General features: G+C 51.8%; 6 protein-coding genes across 6 annotated transcripts; 2 read left to right on the top strand and 4 right to left on the bottom strand.

Moving 5' to 3' along the window:
- Positions 1-1574: 1574 nt before the first annotated feature.
- On the bottom strand, positions 1575-3486 carry CPAR01_11897 (major facilitator superfamily transporter; the record flags this gene model as incomplete). Its single annotated transcript, XM_060496155.1, has 3 exons — positions 1575-1821; positions 1887-2810; positions 2873-3486. The coding sequence occupies 3 exons, from the start codon at positions 3484-3486 to the stop codon at positions 1575-1577; spliced, it is 1785 nt and encodes a 594-aa protein (XP_060344940.1).
- A 2529-nt stretch (positions 3487-6015) lies between these two features.
- CPAR01_11896 (MBOAT family protein) lies at positions 6016-7832 on the top strand (the record flags this gene model as incomplete). Its single annotated transcript, XM_060496154.1, has 3 exons — positions 6016-6188; positions 6248-7754; positions 7806-7832. 3 exons carry the CDS (start codon positions 6016-6018, stop codon positions 7830-7832), a joined length of 1707 nt encoding a protein of 568 aa, XP_060344939.1.
- A 590-nt stretch (positions 7833-8422) lies between these two features.
- Positions 8423-11377, bottom strand: CPAR01_11895 (uncharacterized protein; the record flags this gene model as incomplete). Its single annotated transcript, XM_060496153.1, has 1 exon — positions 8423-11377. The coding sequence occupies one exon, from the start codon at positions 11375-11377 to the stop codon at positions 8423-8425; it is 2955 nt and encodes a 984-aa protein (XP_060344938.1).
- A 1938-nt stretch (positions 11378-13315) lies between these two features.
- On the top strand, positions 13316-13900 carry CPAR01_11894 (peptidase family T4; the record flags this gene model as incomplete). Its single annotated transcript, XM_060496152.1, has 1 exon — positions 13316-13900. One exon carries the CDS (start codon positions 13316-13318, stop codon positions 13898-13900), a length of 585 nt encoding a protein of 194 aa, XP_060344937.1.
- A 3308-nt stretch (positions 13901-17208) lies between these two features.
- Positions 17209-19098, bottom strand: CPAR01_11893 (molecular chaperone DnaJ; the record flags this gene model as incomplete). Its single annotated transcript, XM_060496151.1, has 1 exon — positions 17209-19098. The coding sequence occupies one exon, from the start codon at positions 19096-19098 to the stop codon at positions 17209-17211; it is 1890 nt and encodes a 629-aa protein (XP_060344936.1).
- A 498-nt stretch (positions 19099-19596) lies between these two features.
- Positions 19597-20322, bottom strand: CPAR01_11892 (uncharacterized protein; the record flags this gene model as incomplete). Its single annotated transcript, XM_060496150.1, has 2 exons — positions 19597-20101; positions 20177-20322. 2 exons carry the CDS (start codon positions 20320-20322, stop codon positions 19597-19599), a joined length of 651 nt encoding a protein of 216 aa, XP_060344935.1.
- Between the last annotated feature and the right edge of the window lie 146 nt (positions 20323-20468).

The raw sequence follows: 20468 nt of genomic DNA, 5'->3' as shown, positions 1-20468 counted from the left end.
GCGACGAGCCTGGAGATAACTCTAAAACTTGGCGGCTAGGTCAGTATGAGAAGAACAGGCTTTCTTGGACGAGTAAGCCGACGGGTGTAAGCAGTCAATAGAAGGACGCGAGACGGCACGATGCAAAGCAACCCCAAGCTTACTCCGCGCCAACGAACCACGAGAGCATCCGTGTTTGCATGGACCTGAAAGGTGCTGTAGGCGAAGTCTTTATGTGGATTCCATTGTGATTGTCGATCTTGTCCATCTGCTGCAGCTGAAGCATGGGATCTGGGGTCTTGGTCAGCTCATAGCTTAGTGATACTTTCTAGCCGACGCAGACGCCTAATGCATGGTATTGCTAGTCCAATGTATCGAAAGAGGAGCAACGTGATGTTGGTGTCAGTTGACACAGATAAGAACAGGGCAAAGCACTTGACCTTACCTGATATCCCAGAAATGTCAAGATGTTCAGCGAGGCAGCGGTGTATCCTAGGTCGAGGCATCAAGATCCGCAGAGTACAACTTCTTCTGTTGCTATTCAGGCTTGGTCAAGCCAAGCTTTGTTACGGCTGAGATCCTCGTCTACTCTCCTGATGATGCTGGGTGATGTGGACAAGAATCTTGCGTCGTCTGCAAATCTCTATACCAAAACAGAATTACTGTTGTCTAGGGACGAACGATATGCCTTGTTGTAGTCAACAGTGGCAAGCAGTCATTGGTCCGGGAGAGCCTCGATGACTCCAGATTGGGTTCAGTGCTCCGCGATTGCGTGGCACGCGTGGCTATTGACGAACGAGAGGCCGTGAGAGGCATATGAAACGTCGTCTGGCGGCACATGGTAAGCGCAGGGTCAAAAGTTCCGGGGATAGGCGTTTGGGGTCTTGTTATGGTGCAAATGGTCAGCACATCGGTTACTTTGCAAACCAACGCCAGGCATGTCAGGCGGAAGGACGTCGGGAAGAGGCGAGGATAACAAGGCGTGGGGGTCGGCGTGTCGTTGACAAAGAGACTGAAGTTGGATCATGGATGAAGCTCAACAAGGTAGGGGTCAGGACTCAGGAGGGTGGAGGGCTGACGATGGATGGAGCCTGAATGGCGACGAGGACGTCGAAAGAATGAAACCTGAGGTGACAACTGAGAAGAAGGCAGGTAGCCTTCGATGGCGTTCCATGATTGTTCTTGAGATGGAAGGAGCAACGAGACATATGTTCCGGGGAAGGTACCCTGCCTCCACAAGGGAATGGCGGAAAGAGGAAGGAAGTAATGGCAAGTGGATATACCTGTAGCTCCCTTCAATGTGCTCCTGCCCATGTATTCGTGATAGATCAGCCCTTGGCATCATGGCATGTACTTTGCTTCACTTCGTGTCTTCGGTAGTCCATATTCGCTCTGAGACATCATCTGTTATCATTTGTAGACGTGAAATCCTAATGCCCAGCCAAGACGCCAGGGCTTTCTATCATCTTTGACCACGCAGTCACAGAGCAAACGCCTCGTCAACGTAGACAACTGGGCCAAACTCTACCCATAGCTACAGTTGACACTCGTTCCCATGCCATCGAAAGGCATCTTTCAGACCCCCCCCTCTTTGCTTACTTGGAAAAGCCGTCACGGATATCAACAAATCGCAGGTATCTATCCTTGGCCCACCGGCGCGATCTCTTGCCGAACATGATCATCGGCAGGCTCAACCCCATGATGACGAAGCTAAGAACCCCAAGGGCGATGAAGCAGTTCTCCATACCCGAGTCCAGCCAGTAGCTCGCCACAAAGGTGAAGAGCATGGCAATTGTGTTGTTGATGACGGCCACACCTACCATGCCTTCCAATACCATTTCACTGCGTTGTCCTGTCAGCCACTGCTCTACCCATCATACCGTCAACTCTGAGAGAGCAAAACTTACGGGAAAGAATCGGCAAGATACGCCAAGCTCAAGTCTCCGGCACAACCGTACCCGAAACCGATAAAGCCCAATCCAACATACGGAAGAGGCCAGTCCCAGCCTCGCGCGCTCCCGATGCCGAAAAGCCACATGCCCGTCGGGAAGATCACCGTGCAGAGCGCCATCAGATACAGCCGAAACTCAGACTCCATGACGCCCTTATTCCGCTTGATCATCCACAGCATGAACTGATCACTTCCGTAACCACCGTAGATACATCCGATCAAACTTCCAATCAGCGTTGGCAGGTTCATGTTACCCACGGCAGCCGCAGAGTAGTTCCACGGCGGGCCATACCACCAGTCCTCTTGGACCGTCAGGTAGAACGTCAAGCAGATGTTCTGCAGACCCCACTGGAGGCCCGCGTACCATACCGCCGGGAAAGTAAAGACTCGGAGGGTGTGCCAGAGGCGGAAGAGATACTGCTTGAATCCTGTGCCCTGGAGATTCGGCGCCGGCGTGATGATGCGGATGCGGTCCCAGTACGTCTTGCGACGGGAGTAGGAGAAGGCCATGCGGTCCCGCGCGGTAGTCGAGACCATGGATCCGTGGTCGGTGCCCGTCGTCGTCTCAGCGAGGTGCGGGGTCTGCTGCTTCTCAGTGACGGAAGCGTCTTGGCCCGAAGTTGGGTCTCTTTCAATGCTGACGGAGTTTCTGGCTGATGCCTGCGCCGAGGTCTTCTCTGGCACAACGGTGGCGGCAGTTCGGTTACCGTCGTCTACGGGGTAGCGTTCGCCGTTGCCGGTAAGATAGCGATCTCGGTTGAATTCCGTCTCTTCGAGGCCAAAGTAGATGACAATCAGACTGATGCCGCAGATGATGGTGCCCACGTAGCCGATCCATCGCCAGCCGAGACCGCTTGATACGTATGCGCCGATGAGTGGCCTGCTTGCGTTTAGCAATCACATGTCCTCGCATCATACCCGCCAGTCAGAGGACAAGCTCACCCAAGGTAGGTTCCAATGGCAGTTGCAAAGGTGTAAATACCAAGCACACTGCCAGTCTGGTGTTCAAACCAGATATCGAGAAGCGACAACTGCACAGTAGCCTCGCCGACAGACTCAGCAGCACCAACAAACAGCTGCGACCAAACCACGCCGCCAACATTGGTGATGCGAGCATACCAGATGAGACCACCAATGTTGACAACCATGGAGATCAGATACCCCAGCCGGCGGCCGTACAAGTGCACCAACGGCGAACTCAGCAGGGTCCAGTACCCAATCGCAATGAACAGCACACCGGCGCCGGTGTTGAAGGCGTCATAGCTGATTCCGTACTCCTCGTTCACGCCGTCCGCGCCGGAACCCGCATTATTGGAGGTGGCAGCTGTGAGACCGACAATGTATAGCACAAGGCACGAGTGCCAGATCTTGCGGGCCAGTGACCATCGCAGTGGATCATTGGGGCTCTCGGTGGGCTGAGGCACAAGGACGATGTCGCCGTGCTTCAGGAGCGAGGCGTCGCCCGGTAAATTGTTGCCGTTCTCATCGTAGAGTCGTCGCGTGCCCGGAATGACTTCGGGTGCTGACGTTGGTGTTGTGATTTGTGGAGCGGCCATCGGGCAGTTGAGAATAAACACAACTGACGTTGCTTATCGCTTAAAGTGTAAGTTTTTGGTCGTGTGCTGTGCGGTTCTGAGTCGCGTGTGCGGTGGGGACTTCAGCCCTTTGGATGACTGGGTATTCGGTATGTGTGTATAATCACTTCTTCTCGTGAAGTTCGACGCCTCCAGCGTCGTTATTGCTAGCAGGGAAGCATTCCGTCTTTGAACAGTTGTGGAAAAGGGAGGGAAAAGAAGAAAGATCTATGAGCGCGTCGCACTGAAAAGAGATGGAGAGAGACTGAATCAATAACAGATAAAACTCTTATCTCTAGCAGCAAAAAAGATCGCCTGAGTGCAAGTTTTGACCTGAGATGGGGCGGGCCGACGGGACGTCATAACCCTTGGAACCAATTGAAATTGGTGCCCAATCATCAAATGGGGGGCCATCGAGATGTTCGCGTACTCCGTAAGGCAAGGTACCCGTAACGTTGTAATGTGGTAGCGGCATCCGCAACGGTCTTGTTGCCGTCCCATTTCCGATGTATCATATCAGCGCGGTCTATTCCTTGTCCTGGCAGTCCTGCTAGTAATGGCTTCGGCGGTTGTAGCAGTTTTGTTGGTTTTCCGCGGCTCCAGACTTGGGTGTAGAACGCTTGTGGTCAAAGACCGTTTTGAGGCTCTTTTAGACTCGAGAGTCAATGTTGCTGAAAATTTCAACATGCCAAGCCCAGAAGACGGGGCATATGCCGCTTTGTTCACATCCCGCCGGTTAGTGCCGTGAAGAGGTTTGGCCTCTTCTCGGTTTGTGTAGAATTCAACATAAGATAGCTAACATTGGCGTAAGGAGACTTGTCAGCTTTCGAACGGCAGACGGTAGAGCATCGACTCAACGTCAAGCAAAACGACTGTTTGTAAGTGAAAACAGACTGCCTTGCTCAGCCAAACCTAGCATTTGCCAGTTCGTTTCATTGGCAGGACGGCAGGCGCAAAAGTTATGCTTAGCTCATCAAGCTACTTTCTAGTGCAAATGTCGTGTCTAGCCTGTGATGCTGTCAGCGGTAGTTCAATGACGGAAGACGACACACACTTAGGCAGATCTTGGACTCGGCAGACGTTAGCAGAGGTGCAAGAATGCCGTGATAAGAACGGTCGAGAATGTGGCGGTGCCAAAAGGTGGCTGTGGTGGCGTAAGCTGCAGCCACACTTGGGACACCACAGGTGATCTGCAATGACTTTCGTCCTCTTGAGCGAATGGAAGTGACACGACAAGGCAACGAGATAAGTTGAGTTGTTATGATTTACGCGGAGACACACTGCATTGCATCTTCTCGGCTGTGCAGGTCCAAGCCTCGTAAGGCGTCGGTTTGCAAAGCCGGGATGCCAATCAAGCATCCTCAGTCACTGGCCAGTTCCCGCCGGCGATCGGCCACCGGAGCCGGGGCTTCTCCAGATCCCAACGGAGCCAACTGATCTTGGATGGCTAGCCGATGTAACGATATTCGCGGCCTCGGCCACGTCTGTTGTCTGTCTGGGCTTTTGAGAGCTGCATGAAGTGACGTTAGCATCCATCTAGGGGAGGGCTATCGAAAAGCAAACCGTGGGGCAATCGCAAAGAAAGCAGCGGACGGGCGGGAACTCGGGCGTTCCACCTCCTTCCCAAGATCCGCCCGGGGGAGCTCTTTCTCCGGGAATTTTTGGAGGAGGAGCCCAGATGGGGGGAATCACGAGCTACCATTGGGTCAATCAGTGCTTGGCCCCACCTCGGCCCGTGACCCCATTCGTCACGTGGGAGTTGACGTAAGTCATAATGACAGAAAAGGGACTTTCACCTCAGAAACTGGGGGCTATGGCACTCTCGGGCACTTAGGGGAAAGTGTTGGCTGAGGTGCAGTTGCCTGCAGAGAAACAGTCTGGAAAGAGCAGAGTGAGGCAGGAGTGGCAGGTCGGCGCCGCATTGAGCTGTGTTGGTGGGTACGTACCTCTTAAAGTGGCCGAGGTGCCCCATGCCCCCAACGGCCACCCGCGTCAACCTTGGAATGCCGTAAGTGCACCTTACGCAAGGAAGCTGGGCGAACCAGGAGTGGCACTTGCACTCGTGGACTCGTGGGACCATCTAGAGCTCCTTGCTCATCGCTTCAAAACGCGGCCCCGTCGCCTCTCACCCCATCAACCTACCCATTCGTCTCCGGAGCTGCGCACTTCGTACCAAATCCCAAATTCGCATCCCAAATACGCGGACACTACCCGAGATTCGAGAAATGGCGACCCCTGATCTGCGACCCTGAATACCACCTCCTTATCCCACTTCGAGGCGCCCTTTAAACTAAGCTTCTTCCCGCTGCCCCGTCTGATCCGGATGCGATCCCGTTGAACACAGTCGCCGCTTGCATCTCGCAGCTACATCCCATCCGCACCGCGCGGTGACTGCTCCTGCGAATACCACCGACCACCATCGAATGCACACAACTGAACCAACAGATTGATAGCTCATCTGGCAATCAACAAGACCGTCACTCTCATCCTCCCCTTAAATCCCCCGAGATCATGGCATCTACAGCTGCCTCCCCCAACGGCGGGGCTCACGACCACGTCCTGCGGCCGAGGCCGAGGAAGCCACAACATTCTCAGTTGACGAGAACACAGAGCAATACTTCCGTCGGCGAGATGAATGGCATGACACCTCTATCAGAGACTGGCCAGACCAGCGGCACTACTAGGTAGATACACTTCTTCCCACTTTCGTCACACACCAGCGCTAACGTTAATGTCGTCACAGTGGCCGCTCGACACCAGTCCCTCACGATGCCCTCCCCTCCGTCAAGAGCATGTCCTCGGCAAAGAAGCAAGCCCGTGCTGAACAACGACGCCGTATCTTCCCCACGATCGAGTTCGCGAGCCGCGTTTCCCACTTCGATCCGAACTCCGACTACCGCGACTTCCATGGCTTCTTCAACCTCTTTTGGATCGGCCTTGCCATTATGGCCATCACCACCATGCTGCGCAATATCAAAGATACTGGTTACCCCATGAGAGTCCAGATCTGGACCCTCTTTACAATCAAGATTTGGCATTTGGCTATTGCAGACTTCCTTATGGTAGCAAGCACCTTGGTGTCACTACCCCTCCATCGCCTGTGGCGCTCTGCCCCCGCCAATGGAGCTCTGACGTGGAAGAATGGAGGCATGGCTGTTCAGAGTATCTATCAAGTCGTGTGGCTTGCCTTCTGGATTGCCATTCCCTTCGTGCTCGACTGGACATGGACCGCGCAGGTCTTCCTGCTGCTACATACCATGGTCCTGCTGATGAAGACGCACAGTTGGGCCTTTTACAATGGTCACCTCAGCGAGACGGAGAAGCGTCTCTACGCTCTCGACAACCCCTCGACCGCCTCCAAAGACCCTGTCTACCTGTACCCAACACCCGACAACCCGATGGGTACCGTAAGCAGCCCCAAAACACGCGATTTCAAGGCCAAGTCAGAGGCCACAGGCACGTCAGACACGGACTCGACGTCGGACGAGATCGAGCAGCTCCGCGAGGATCTGGCCCAGGAGCTCACCTCGCCCATGGGAAACCTCGCATACCCTCGCAACCTGACCTGGTCCAACTATTTCGACTATCTCCTGTGTCCCACGCTATGCTACGAGCTCGAGTACCCCCGAACAGCCCGCATCGACTGGCAGAACCTCATTTCCAAGATCATCGCCGTCTTTGGCTGCATTTCTCTCCTCACGGTCATCTCTGAGGAGTTCATCCTACCCATTCTCAGCGACGCCTCCGTCCGTTTGAGCACAGTCCCGAAGCCGCCCGTCTCCGAGGCCCTCCTCATCCTAGCAGAGAGCGTCTCCTGGCTCCTCTTCCCTTTCATGCTGACCTTCCTTCTTGTCTTCCTTGTCATCTTCGAGTACGCCCTCGGCGCCTTTGCCGAAATCACGCACTTTGCGGATCGTCACTTCTACTCTGACTGGTGGAACTCAACTGACTGGATGGAATTTTCTCGCGAGTGGAACATCCCCGTCTACAGCTTCCTGCGCCGTCACGTGTACAGTGCCAGTCGTCCCTACGTCGGTCGCCTTCCGGCCACCGTCATTACCTTCTTGATCTCCGCCATAGGTCACGAGATCGTCATGGCTTGCATTACCAAGAAGCTTCGCGGCTATGGCTTCATCTGTCAAATGCTGCAGCTGCCCATCGTCGTGTTGCAGCGCACAAAGTGGGTTCGCGGCAAGGAGACGCTAAACAACGTGTGCTTTTGGTGTTCCATGGTCATGGGCCTGAGCATGGTAAGTCGTCCGGCTTCCTTTCGATATGGAGCGATAGCTAATGATTGGCAGATTTGTGCTCTCTATGTCTTGGTCTAGGACCTCGACAAAGCAGTCCGTGCCGCATCTTATTATTTGAGTCACGCATAACCTCTTCATCTCTCAAATGTCGCATTGCCGAAAAGACGGTTTAGATGAGCTTGACTGAAACTCATTGTACTATTATTATCAAGGCAACTCTGTATCATTATTCTGGATCATTCACGGGGCGGCGTCCCCCAAGACAGACACACAATCATTTCCCTGGCGTTCTTCTAGATAGGTCTTATACCCCCTTATTTACATGCCCAACTGGCAAAGATTACACTATACCCGGTATTGCAAATGTACCAGCCAAGCTTTCAACGCATTGGAAATCAACAAAATGGCAAAGCCGGCGATTCATTGTCTTGAAGCCATCAATCTGATTGTCCGTTCGTAGGGGCCTGCCCTCCCTTCTGCCGTAGTAGAAATTCACCATCCACTTATTAAATTGCAAACAGAGACCTTCCAAGCAGCGTTTCAATGTGATCCCATACCAGAGCACCCCACAATATTGGGGCGTCCTTCTAAGAGCCCCTCCATCGGCTTTACCAAACACACGACCTGTCCAACAATCTCCATCGTCCACACACGCCAAATCACCGCCCTCATTCAGGAGGATACCTCAACAACGCATCCTCCCTCGCAATGTCATCCTTGTTTCCCAGGAACTCAAAGTTCTCATCATCCAAGACGCCAATGGTATAGTGCCGCGTCTGTGTACTCTCGCGCCAGAACCAACCCATTCGGAACCGGAGACCGGAGAGCTTTTCGTGGAGTTCCTTCTTTGACATGTGCTCGGCGCCTTCGGGGAGGTGGTCCATTGCGTTTGAGTCTTTGAGGAGAGCGGTCATTGCGGCTATGCTGTTGTATCCATCTGGTGCAAGGCCCTCGATTCTCATGCTGAATGGTTGCGATTTCGACGAGGTCGTGCCGAGCGAATCAGTGATCAACACCAATAGACTCAGAAGTGCCGTCAAAGTCAAGATCCCTATGATTACGTAGGTCACTATCGGATCCTGGACAAGGCGGCGACGACTGAGGTTGATAACGTTGGCAGTCAGATTGAAAGGGGTTGGCGGAGGGCTGTCTTTCGAATTCTGGGTGATGTCAAGGCGATTCTCGAAGTTAACTATTTGAGCCGCAAGGAACCCATATAGGTGGTGTATGTCTTTAAGGATTTCTTCTTCGAAATTTGGGTCCCCGAATGCATCCAAAGAAAATCGGCCAAATGGGGCAGACAGTATTCTAAACCAGGAGTCGAAGTACCCTGCGTAAGAGTCACTCGCCATTACTTCTGGGAGTGCATCATGGATGTCTGGTATGTTGAAAGGCATGCCCCAGGGCTGAGCTCGAGACTCATCCGGTCGTGGTAAATCCCCTGGATTCAAGACAAACTCCCCATGGCGAAAGGTGAAATTGGCTTCGGTGGGCAACTCAACCCAGGAATACTGACATCTTGTGATAGAGAGATGTGAGAATTTTTCTTGTTCTTGGGAATATTTTCCCAGGGCGTAGGTCATGAATTTGGTTGAAGCCGGGATGATATCGGTATCGCGGAGACTCAAGCCGCAAGACCTATTCACGATGCGTAGGTCCTCTGGAGCGTCTAATCCTGTTGCCAAGTATACGTAGTCGGACTTTCTTTCGCCAAGGACGAAAGCGATGGTTTGGGAGAGTTGAGCTTGACTCCCATTAGGGCAAGTAAAGCTTTCGGTGATCTGGGGCTGAACTGTGAAGTAACCGTCGGAGGAGTCGATCCGCTCCAGTTTTGTCAGGTTATAAACATCTGGAGGCACTATCCAGCAGTTAGGCTTCAGCATCGCAACTGACATGTTGGCCTTGATTGAAATATTCTGCGAAGGGTCTAATCCATCGCTGGTGCCAAATGTTGGAAAGACAAGAGTATCGTACGTGTTTTTGGGGTATGTGAGAAGTCCGTCACCCTGACGAAGAACGAGGCTGCTTAGAGTCTGCCTCTTGCGGCTGAGTTCTGTAGCGTTCCTTATCTCTCCAGACCCAAACCAGGTCTTCTGTTGTAACGAGATCGTGCTCGTCTCTGGGATTGTCTTGACGGTAAAAACAACCGAAGCCAGAGTTGTTAGCAGACCACAGATAATGGCTAAGAACTGCGTTACGGTGACAGTTCCAATATGTGCTCGAAGTGAGTGATAGAGTACTTGTAGCCCTAACATATTCGAGAACGACATATCCATTGCTGTGACCCTACACGATTTGGTAGCAAGAGCGGATAGTGTGGCCAGACCTCGGTATGTAGAGTCGAAAGAGTTGATATATAATGCAATGCTGAGCATCAAAAGTGTCGGGACAGAAGTCCACAATAGATACGCATGATTCGCCTCTTCACTCACTGTTGCGATTCCCTGGTACTCCATCGATGTCTTCAGAGAATAAGAGAGGCCCGTTGTGACGACAACGATGAGAGAAATTATGGATGCCCGTGCCCAAACTTTCAACACAAGTGGTGTAAAGTCGCAGTTGCCCCATTCGATCGCTTTGTCTTTGAGTCTAGGGCTATCTTTTGATCCTCCGTCCGAAGATCTTCTTTGATGTTGGAGAAAAATCATGTTTCCAATGACTGTGAGAAGATCTCGGTACCAAATCATAGTCATGTTTTCGAAGAAGAGAAGTACAAGAGCCACCATGATCATTGCCAGTCCAAAAATCGTCGTCATGGATAAGCAAGTCCACTTGTTGACCATCAGCTTGGTCACTTTTGTGAAAACGGCCCCGGTTGCATTGAGATATTGGCCATCGCTGTGCCGAAGACGATAGTGTCCGATCCATGGGCCAAGAATACGAGACATATCCATGACTGATCGGTAAAGCACCTCATTTGTGTATAGAGAAGCGCCCGATGAGTCTACGCCCATTCTTGAGGAGTTGCCGAAAAAGCTATAGGCAGTGTCAACTGGACCCGACACCCGATTGATGTTCGATCGGTTCCAATTAAAACCAAAAGGTACGGAATTACCGATAAGATCCCAAAGGTTTGCGGTGATTGGGTATCTGTTCTCGTCCGGTAATACTTCAACTAGCGGCATCGTACCGTTGTCGGTGACCTTGACTCTTGAGACCCACAAGCCAGAAGAGCAAAAGACTGCTGCAAGATCAAAGTCCAACGACGAAGAATTGATGGTGGGTCTTTCAAAGCGAGCCGCATAATATAAAGAGTATTTAAATTCATGAGATAGTCCTGCACATGATGTTGGTTTGATCAAAGCAGAATGGCTTCCCCAATGAGAAAAGTTTCCAGTAGTGTCGCCGTAATATATGGTCGTATCCTGGAATCCAGGTATCGATAGTGGCTCCTCGCAGCTATTGAAATGTAGCTCCAGGTCTCGAACAGAATACAGAGATAATTTGTTGACATCCTGTGTAATTTCTGAGTAGGAATAGTTTTCTAGCTTTAGACACTGCGTTTCCGTTGAAAGACCAGCCACGGTAGCTCCGATAGGTGCATCAACTGTGCCTCTAGAGCCACTTTTGCTTTTGAATGTCTGATAGGATATCCGTTCATTGACTCCAAAGGGATATCCCATGTCGAAGTTACTAATGGCTTGCGCAATATACTATGGGCTAGTATCTTGCATTCGCCACGGCGGCACAGTGGTGTTGAATGAGTCGAGAATTTCGATATCGACTGGAGTACCCGCTTCGATGGTTTGGACGCTGTACAGACCGGGAGCAAGAACGATCTGAATCTTGAGGGCAATTGAAATAATGGCGACAAGAAAAACAAGATAGTGTTTCCTTCTCCAGGACTCCATTCAAACTTTCGGCGGAAGCATTGCGGTATAATCGAGTTTGTCATTGTCAGAATTTTTGGTCGACAAACTTTCGTGACTGAAGGCAACCCATGGCATGTACCTCAGCGTTTGCGTTTCTACCCTTGACCAGCCAATGGATATGAGCGTAAGCACTGTTTAGAACGAAAATCAGCAATGGACTTAAGTTGGTACCCTTCGGCTTCTTTGGGAGGGTCACGTAGCCTTACCAGCTGTTGGGCCAAAACGCCATAGGTAAACGAGACTCTCGCGTGTTTCCACGAGTTCATTGTTTCGCAGAGATACACAAAACATGGCCGGAAGTGTGATGGTAGAAAAGAGGAAGAAGGCAAAGAATGCCAGTAACACCGCGGGCTGAAGCCATGTAGGACGCCAGGTTTTCGCGTCTTCGGACCAGCACCCGTGCTTATCTTCAGCACCCATGCCGGTAGTACTCGTGGATTCAGTGTGGGTGGTCGAAGATATCTCCTCATTGTCTGTAGAGCGTGATATGGACGAACATAAGTCGCATGGTCCCCGGCTTTCGTCAGGCACTGTGAGGCAAGGCGTCTCTTCCTCGGAGAGGCTAGACGGAAGAATGCTAATCATACTTCGGTTGCGTTCGTTGAATAATTGTGATTTGGGATAAGTTTCGAAGGTCTTTTCTCGGATAGTATAGCCTTGTGTGCGCGCGAGTTCAGACTCATGGGGATTCTGGAGGAGCTTGTGTAATGTTGCGAGCCAGGGTGCACAACAACGCAAAGATGACGAGGACGGATCCTTGCTTCAAGAGTATTAGAAGAGAATATGTCTCTTCTATTGATGATTAAACTGAGACAGTCAAGATACACGTGATAAGGCTGACCGCGAGAGCCTCCTCCCAAGAAGACATCGTTACATTGCCAAGCGATACAGCCTGCGGCTAGCTTGAACCATGTAAGCCGAGGCTCACTTATGAACCATTGCCACATAAGATTCGCTCCCAATACCTAGCCTTTTGGAGTATCTGACTGTTATTCAGTTCTCAAATAACTCTGTTTATGTGGCGTATCTCTGAATTGGAGTAACCGGGCTTATACACACTTGACGTTTTAGGTCCAGTCAATGTCGGGCTAACAGTGTCGTCAACGAAGGTACCTTAGATTCGAAGTGGTAGTTGGCGTAAACCAAACAATACCGTACTATCTAGCCATGCCGAGAGAAGGATTTCTCGATACTAATTTCACTGTGTGCTGTAAAATTGCAAGCAACCTGTTGCAAATCCCTGACCAGTGGAGGAAATCAGCTTCCAAGGGAAACATGGATAGAGGAAAGCTGCCAGCACTGGCACGTTACACACCTCATCTAGCTGAAAACTCCGGGCAAGATGCATCGATGAATTAAGAAAGATTTAAAGCTCTGATTGCTTCATAACGATGGATCGACCTCCAAGTCAATGCTTTCAACGGTACACAGCCTCTGTCCTCATCAAGTACATGAGGCTGGAAGGATGATCCATGTCCGGCGCCCCCCAGTCCATAATCGGCCGCCGCCTAAACTTTATCTAGGCTCCGGATGGCCGTGTAGCATGCTAAATGGTGCACAACGCGTCGCTCAATCCCTTACTTGCCCCCCAACTTACTCCCAAACCATCAACAACCGACCACCCCTGTTTTCTTACTCAAACACTCTGCACCGCCAACCACCACTATCACCAGCTCACCAACCGAACGAATGTACATCACAGACTCCACTCTCGACGGCCTCGTCGCCAAAGTCCGCGAATTCCAACGCAAAGAAGGCTACGGCGTCATTAAAACCCGCTCCAAGCGCTCCGCAGGCACCAAGGAAATCTACCGCCAAGACCTGAGCTGCGATCGCGGCGGCCGCCCCAAGGCCTCCGTCGCCACGATCCGCACCACAAAGTCCAACAAGACGGGCTGCTTGTGGCGCGCGCACCTGACCCTCCAGGCCGACTGCTGGGTCTGCATCCCGCACAACATGGAGCACAACCACCCGCCGCTGACCGAGTCCTTTGCCACGAGCCGGTCCTTTCGCCAGCTGAGCTGGGAGGCGGCCGAGGGCGGCGTGCAGGGGATCCGGAACCGGGTGGATGCGTTGTCGAGGGGGGATCTGCCGACGGGGAAGTTGACGGCGCGCGTGATAGCTGAGAAGATCTCAGAGGAGACGGGGGCGTTGGTGAGAGAGAGCGATGTGAGGAATATCCAGGCGAGTATACGGCGGGCAAAGGCGCGGGATACCTCTGCCGGAGTCCAAAATGAAGAAGATGATGATGAGGAGGAAGGGGACGAGGAATGAAACGTTTCCTCTCATATTGTAATTGCCATCGCCTCCCGAGGATCGCCCCATTACACATGGCCTGAGAATAAGACGGGAGGTCTAATGACGGGTTTCACCGAGGTACGTCTGTACACCTGTCTGCTTTACGCCAGATGCCGTCAAACCATAAGCACGGCGTCAAGGGGGCGCATCACCAAAGTTCATACAAAGGCCGAGAATGAGCGCGAGGCCTCCCTGTATGCCCATTGTCTTTATTCTCGCTTGATTCGAATCCATGGAGCTACCTTACCTACTTATGTGAAAACATCCAATTTAATTACATACAGTTGTGGACAATACTTTCTTAAATCTTCCGCTGTGATGTTGAAGCAAAAGGACGGGATCTAGCAAAAGAACAATGTTGCAAACGAACAGCTAGATGTCCTGTACATCTTTGGTAATTCGCCAATGTTACCCACTCTGTGCAACACGCGAAGAGCAAGTAAAAAAATCTTCTTTGGATTACGCGGGGCGCGGAGTTGTTCTAAAACCTACTTAAACCGGACAGCATTAGCTGTAGTCGTTCGCGTGACTCCAGCATTGGAAAGGTTCGTGAACTCTCGGAACCGCGCGAGTCCTGCCATGTCCTTATTCTATGAATGTATAAAGCATTCCAGGCGCCAATAGAAGCAACCATATCAATAGACATCTAACCTGACTTACCCTTTCATAGTAGGTACCTTACTCAATACTGATTACAAGCAAGCCGCCGAGAAATGAAAACAAGAAAGAGATTACGATTAGATGCTTCTCGGACGCGACTATTGATATCACTTATCATAAGGTACCATCGACCTTTGGTGGAGAATGTATTATCTCGCCCACGATGATGACTGGACGTAGCACAGAACCACGAGGGCGGCCGATGACTGTTGGCCCGTTTTCTCCAATTCTGAAGAGAACGGGGTCTTTTTATATGATGTGTTGGCAGTCTCAAATTTTATGATTTGCTAAGTCACTCAATCATTGACAAAGTGTCTCTTCTATATTTCTCCTCTGGCTCTCTTCTGATCTTGAATCTACAACTTGTCATTCCGGAACTCTTCGACTGTCCGCTTTGATCAGTTGATCTCTAAAATTAAATATTATACACACCTCAAGTTTCAAGCCCTGCTATCCTGGGCGAACAGTCTCGGCATTGCCAGCGATATAACAAGGCAACAAGTCAACACATGCACCAGCCAGTTGACCAAGAACGCTTCGCAACTCTTGAGACTCGTATCCAGTCAACTAAACTTGCCACGCTATTGCCGCTGCTTATTTTTCTTTTTGGGAGACTTATTCCAGCAACGGCACCAGATGATGATGTAAACTCCTAGTCGCAGCGTGAATTCCCAAGCACTTCATGCTCATTGTCTCCGGCGCAAAAGACTTTTCGTCGTCCAGAGTGCTGCCATCCACGAGGAAACAACCATCTTCAGAGACATCGTCGCAAGTAGGGAGATCCCCATCAACGCTTGTAGTGCTTATCAAGAAACCAGGGCTAGAATCTCTATGTGTTGCTTCGTCATATCATAAGCATACAAATTAGGACGAAAACCTCCCCAAAACCCTTCTATCATAGGTAAGGAACACAGATGTTTCGGGGTATCTTGCGATGCTGCACGTTAGATGGATGTGACGTAAGTTGGATCCAGTTCTTGTGAACTTAGTCTACTTCACATCAGCAAGATGCCTTTCTCCCAAGACCGACTGACTAAATACTCACTACACCTAACCTCCTCTAGCTGTATAAACGTGACAGAATACCCTGTGGAAACAGACGGCGAACTAATTCCTATGGAGGTATCTCGCAACTACATGGCGTTTCAAGATAATATCACAGGCATGAACGAGGAAGAGCTTTTTACTCTTGCCGTACAAGTTGAACTCTTTTATCCCACCCCCCCCCCCCTTTCTTTTTTCCTCTCCTCCCCTTCAACTCCAGAAAAGCCAAGCCCGTCTCAGCCTTCCGAACGTCCCAACCAAGCCACCTTAGGCCCCGTAGACAGCCTGATCAATATCTGCGTAACACCTTGCACTCACCGAAATCCCCAAGACCAAGAAGTAATCTCAGCCGCAATTTAACAACTGGAAAAACACCTCCTCACACTTCTTCTTCTCCTCGTCTCACTTTCCCGAGAAGACTCGCCAATGAAAGTCGTAATCACTCGACTACGCGCGTCATTTAAGTCTAGAACACCCAAGTCCAGGCCACCGTGATCCAGCCTCGTACTATTGCACTTGCATTTTCTCTTAAACATCATTCGATCTCGTCAAAGAACATCACCGAATCGAGAGTCAGGCAGATAGACGTGTCAAGAATGCATATCCATTCGACAGAGAATTTAACTATAGCCGCCCCCCCTTGATCCCAGGACATTCCCTTCATGATGATCGTCCTTGCCTCAACAGGCACACGCCTACCATGATGGTATAATAACTCCTCCTCTTTCATATGTTCTTCCTTTTTCCATTGTTTCTCTCCTCCCTCGACTCGTGCACAAAATGAGTGTGGTATATCCCCTCCGCTTTCAAACTCCTTGTAGCGAATGACCAGAAAACAGCGATTTGACAAGGATGAGAAAATATGTCTTGAGTTCGTTAGAGATCTGGAAAAATAGCCAGTAAATGTGTAAAATATATGTCGCCATCCCAATGCATGTATGTGTGTATCGTCAGACTCCAGCGTACAACAACTTCTGTGAGAAACCCAGGACGTTCCAAATGTCCCCGTTGCGTGGACGGGGCCGGCTGCCTGGAGCTGAAACGGGGCTCAGCCTGGTCATGTGGAAGGACGGAGATGGCAAGGCTTCGTTGTTCGTGACCGCCTCATCACAAGGCACCTGACCAAACTTGAGAAGCTTCCTTTATCCCCCCCGATCGCCACTTTGACCAGACCCCGTCATCCGAGGCTCCCACCACTGCCCAGCACGTCTCGCTCCATAAATGCCAATCAATAGCCGTCTCAAGCGACCTCAGTCCCTCAAATGCCCTCAGCGCCATTTCGGGCTCGTCAATCGCAGCCCTCCCAGATTGATATCAATAAGACAGATCGGTACTCGTTACTGTATGGTTTTCTTTCATATCGTCCCCTTCATACCAGCACGAACCAGAGAAAAAGAACTAGAAATGAAAACATGAAAGCTAACAAAAAATATAGAAAATAGAAATCAGCCGCGCGAATCAGGACGTAAGGAGGATGAACATCGACGCGTTCCAGCAGAGCGAAGTATCTCTCATTGCGAAGACGGCGGGATGACCATTGTGAGATCGAGACGTTAATGAGCTGCGCCATTCGTTTGATACTAAGCGTAGCCTGCATACTCATCGTGGCGGTAACGATGCGGAATGTTGCTGTACTGAACGTCATCATATCTCGCCGTCTTCACCTTGGAAAAATACGGGTTGGAGCTCTGGTAGCTTGCCTCGCGAGACGGCATGGAAGGGCGGACACTGTAGTAGTCGTGCTTGACCTTCCTCGGAGGAGAGTCGTCGCGATAGGCTGAAGCATATGCAGCCTCGGCAGCGACTGGGACTGCTCTTCCAGCATTGACGGTGTATCGAGTGCGCTGTCCAGTCTCATACGGTATCGCGTCGGGAGAGTGCGTTCTGTGTCGATGACTCCTTTGTTGATGACGTTGGTCTTCCTCTGAATCATCAGAGTCCTCGCTCAAAATCTGCTGCGGCTGCAGCCTTGAGCGACCACGGCCCCGGACGTCGGTAGACTCAGCAGGCACATGAGAAAATGTTTGAGCCCTAACAGGACCAGGAGGAGGACGGTTGTACCCATCGTTGAAGGTGGCCGCTCTACCCAAGTGCTTAGGCGGCGAGGTAGACGCAGGCGAAGATGTCGCGGAAGCGAACTGAGCCATGTGGCGAGTGCTAGGAGAGGCATCGACAACATTGGGCGATGGCGGAACGGGTGCCTCCTTTGTGGGAGACGACTTCTTATGACTTGACTTGTCCCGTGTCTTGGTCTCAGAGGAGCGTCTCGACTTTGATCTGCGACTGGTGTCCTCCTCGACAGTAGGAATGGGAGGAGGAGCGAAAGGAATCGCAGCGGGCGGCGTCGGAACCGCGGCAGGCACATGTCGAGGCTCGTACGAAGTCTGGGCACGGCTCAGACCCGGGTGAACTGCCTTGCGTGACTGATCCATGTATGACGCTGCGTACAGCATGGTGTCGGCATATTTGGAAACTTTGGCATCGGCCTGGATAGTAGGCACCGGAGGCACAGGCGGCTCTTCACGGAGAGGGGCGCCTCCAGGCGGGATCGAGCGAGATCGCTTGTCCTTCTCCTTCTCCTTGGTGCTACTTGACTTCTTCTTGTCAGACTTGGCGAAAAAGTTGGACTCATCGTCTTCGATGTACTTGTGTCTACGCGATTTCTCTTCGGCCTCGCGTTTGCGGTCCTTTTCTCTTTCCTTCTCGGCCTTCTCTTGGCGCTTGCGTTCTTGACGACGCTCTTCCTTGTCGGCCGCGGCCTTTTCGGCGGCCCTCTTGAGCTGCTTTTCGTACGCCTTACGTTCTTGGCGTTCTCGCTCCTTTTCGCGTTCTCTTTCACGTTCCCTCTCGCGTTCCCTTTCTTTGCGGTCTGCGGCACGGGCGAGCTCCTCGCGTTCTCTATCCCTGTCTTCCTTACGTCTCCGTTCCCGTTCCCGCTCTCGATCTCTTTCTTCGTCTTGGCGGGACGGTTTCTCGTAACTTTTCTCGTAACTTGCGGCCCGGCGAGCCCTAGGCTCTTCGAAGATGGAATTTGATCTGCTGTGAATTTCTTCGTCCCAAGATCGAGAATTGTATCCGGTAGAGTACATGGGCTTGCCGCCGGGGGAGGCACGGTACGTCGTCTTGTAGGTATCCGGTCGGGGCTCGGCGGTGCGGACCTCGTAGGATCTGGCGGCAGGCGCTCTGGGAGCCGAGGTGTTGGCGGACATGCCCTTGGCCATCTCCTTGCGGAGCTCAGCTAATTTGACATTGTCATCGTACTTGCCTCGCTCGTTTTCGTCGCTCAGAATCTCGTAGGCCTGCTGAACCTTTTGAAACTCATCTTGCTTTTGGGCCTTGAGCGTCGGGTCCTGCACCTTGTCGGGGTGGCATTTGAGGACGAGCTTTCGGTGAGCACTTCGAATTTCTGCGAGTTGTGCATCTTTGGAAACGCCTAAAATCTTGTACGGGTCGGGTGGCAAAGCGGACATGATGAAGATGTCTGATGGCGGTATGATGTTGGTATGGGGGCTCGTGAATCCAGTTCGACGGCGGCCAGAGAGCGACTGATCAAATCAAGGCTGTGGTAATGGTCGAAAGACTGCAAGGCGTTGCTTGCGGTCCGGTTCGTGTCGGTCTCTGTGCGGACGACGAGGCTATTGTTGCATTGAGACGGTGATGATTATGTACTCGAGGCTGTGTGAGTTACCCTTTGCAATTGCAGCAGGCTGTTGGGAGTTGTTGTCAAGTTTTCGGGACCGCGGTACCCGGCGCGAAGCTTTCAATCCAGAGCGGAAGGGGTTCCTTGAATGGAATGTTGAGGGAGCAGAAAGGTGAAGGAAGTACGGTAGTAAGTAGAAGTAGTAGTAAGGTAGTATGTAGGCTGAAGTGAAGTCGCGACAAGTGATGTACTGTGAGGGAAGAGGCAAAAAGGAGGATCAGATAAGGCGGAACGGAATATTGGGTATCGTTAAGGTGAGGTGATGATGTTATGGTTCAGAGTTGTGAATCGAGTGAGAGAGAGTGTGAGGGAGAGGCAAATAGAGGAGAGCAGAGGCGAGAGATGCAGATGCGGATATGGATGGCAAAAGAGGGCGAGAGAAGCAGCCGGATACGTAGGGCGAGGGCGAGGGCCAGAGTCGGACGGGTGGTCGATCGTGGGTCGTGGCTCCTATCTCTGGGCTTTCCCCTCGAGGTGCAGCAGCGCAACCAGTGTCCAGTACGCAGGTGGAGTTGTTTTCGTGGGTTGATGTTCGCAAGTTGCGTTGGACGGGCAGCTCAAGCGAAAGACGAGATGGAGAAGGGGGGGAAGGCGTGCCAAATAGGTAACGGGAGGATCTCCAGAGGCTCAGGAGGAAACGGAGGCGGATCTGGGAGAACTGGAGTGACTTCTGACAGCGGTGGAGTTCCCGGGCACTGGGATGCTTGCTAGGAGCCGAGACGAGCGATGACTGGAAGAGCGGAGAGACTTTTGGACGCTGAATGACTGAGGATTAGAAAGGCAAAGAGGGAAAAAAGTGACTTTGGGCGCACCATGCGACTTTGCGAAGAGAGGGTCCCCAGATGCGCGGGTGGATGGCAACGATGGATGATGGATGGCAGATGGATGGTTGGATTGTGGGTTGTGGATTGACGCGGGTGGACGATTGATGAATGTACAGCCGATGGCCCATACAAAAGATACGGAGAAAGGTACCTGCCTCCATCAGGTACATAGGTACATACGTACATCAGGGCGTTTCCGTCCTGTCAGTCGAGAGCGAGCCGGTGCAAGCGTGGGACGTGGAAGGCGCGGTGGGTTAAAGTGGGCACAGGTCCGTGGACGGTGGGTCACAGAGCCTGGGGTCGACGGTACGTATCT

This window comes from Colletotrichum paranaense (genome assembly GCF_030867605.1).
Source record: "Colletotrichum paranaense strain IMI 384185 chromosome Unknown Scaffold_10.1, whole genome shotgun sequence".
Lineage (NCBI taxonomy): Eukaryota > Fungi > Ascomycota > Sordariomycetes > Glomerellales > Glomerellaceae > Colletotrichum > Colletotrichum paranaense.
This window is presented reverse-complemented; position numbering and strand designations above follow the sequence as displayed.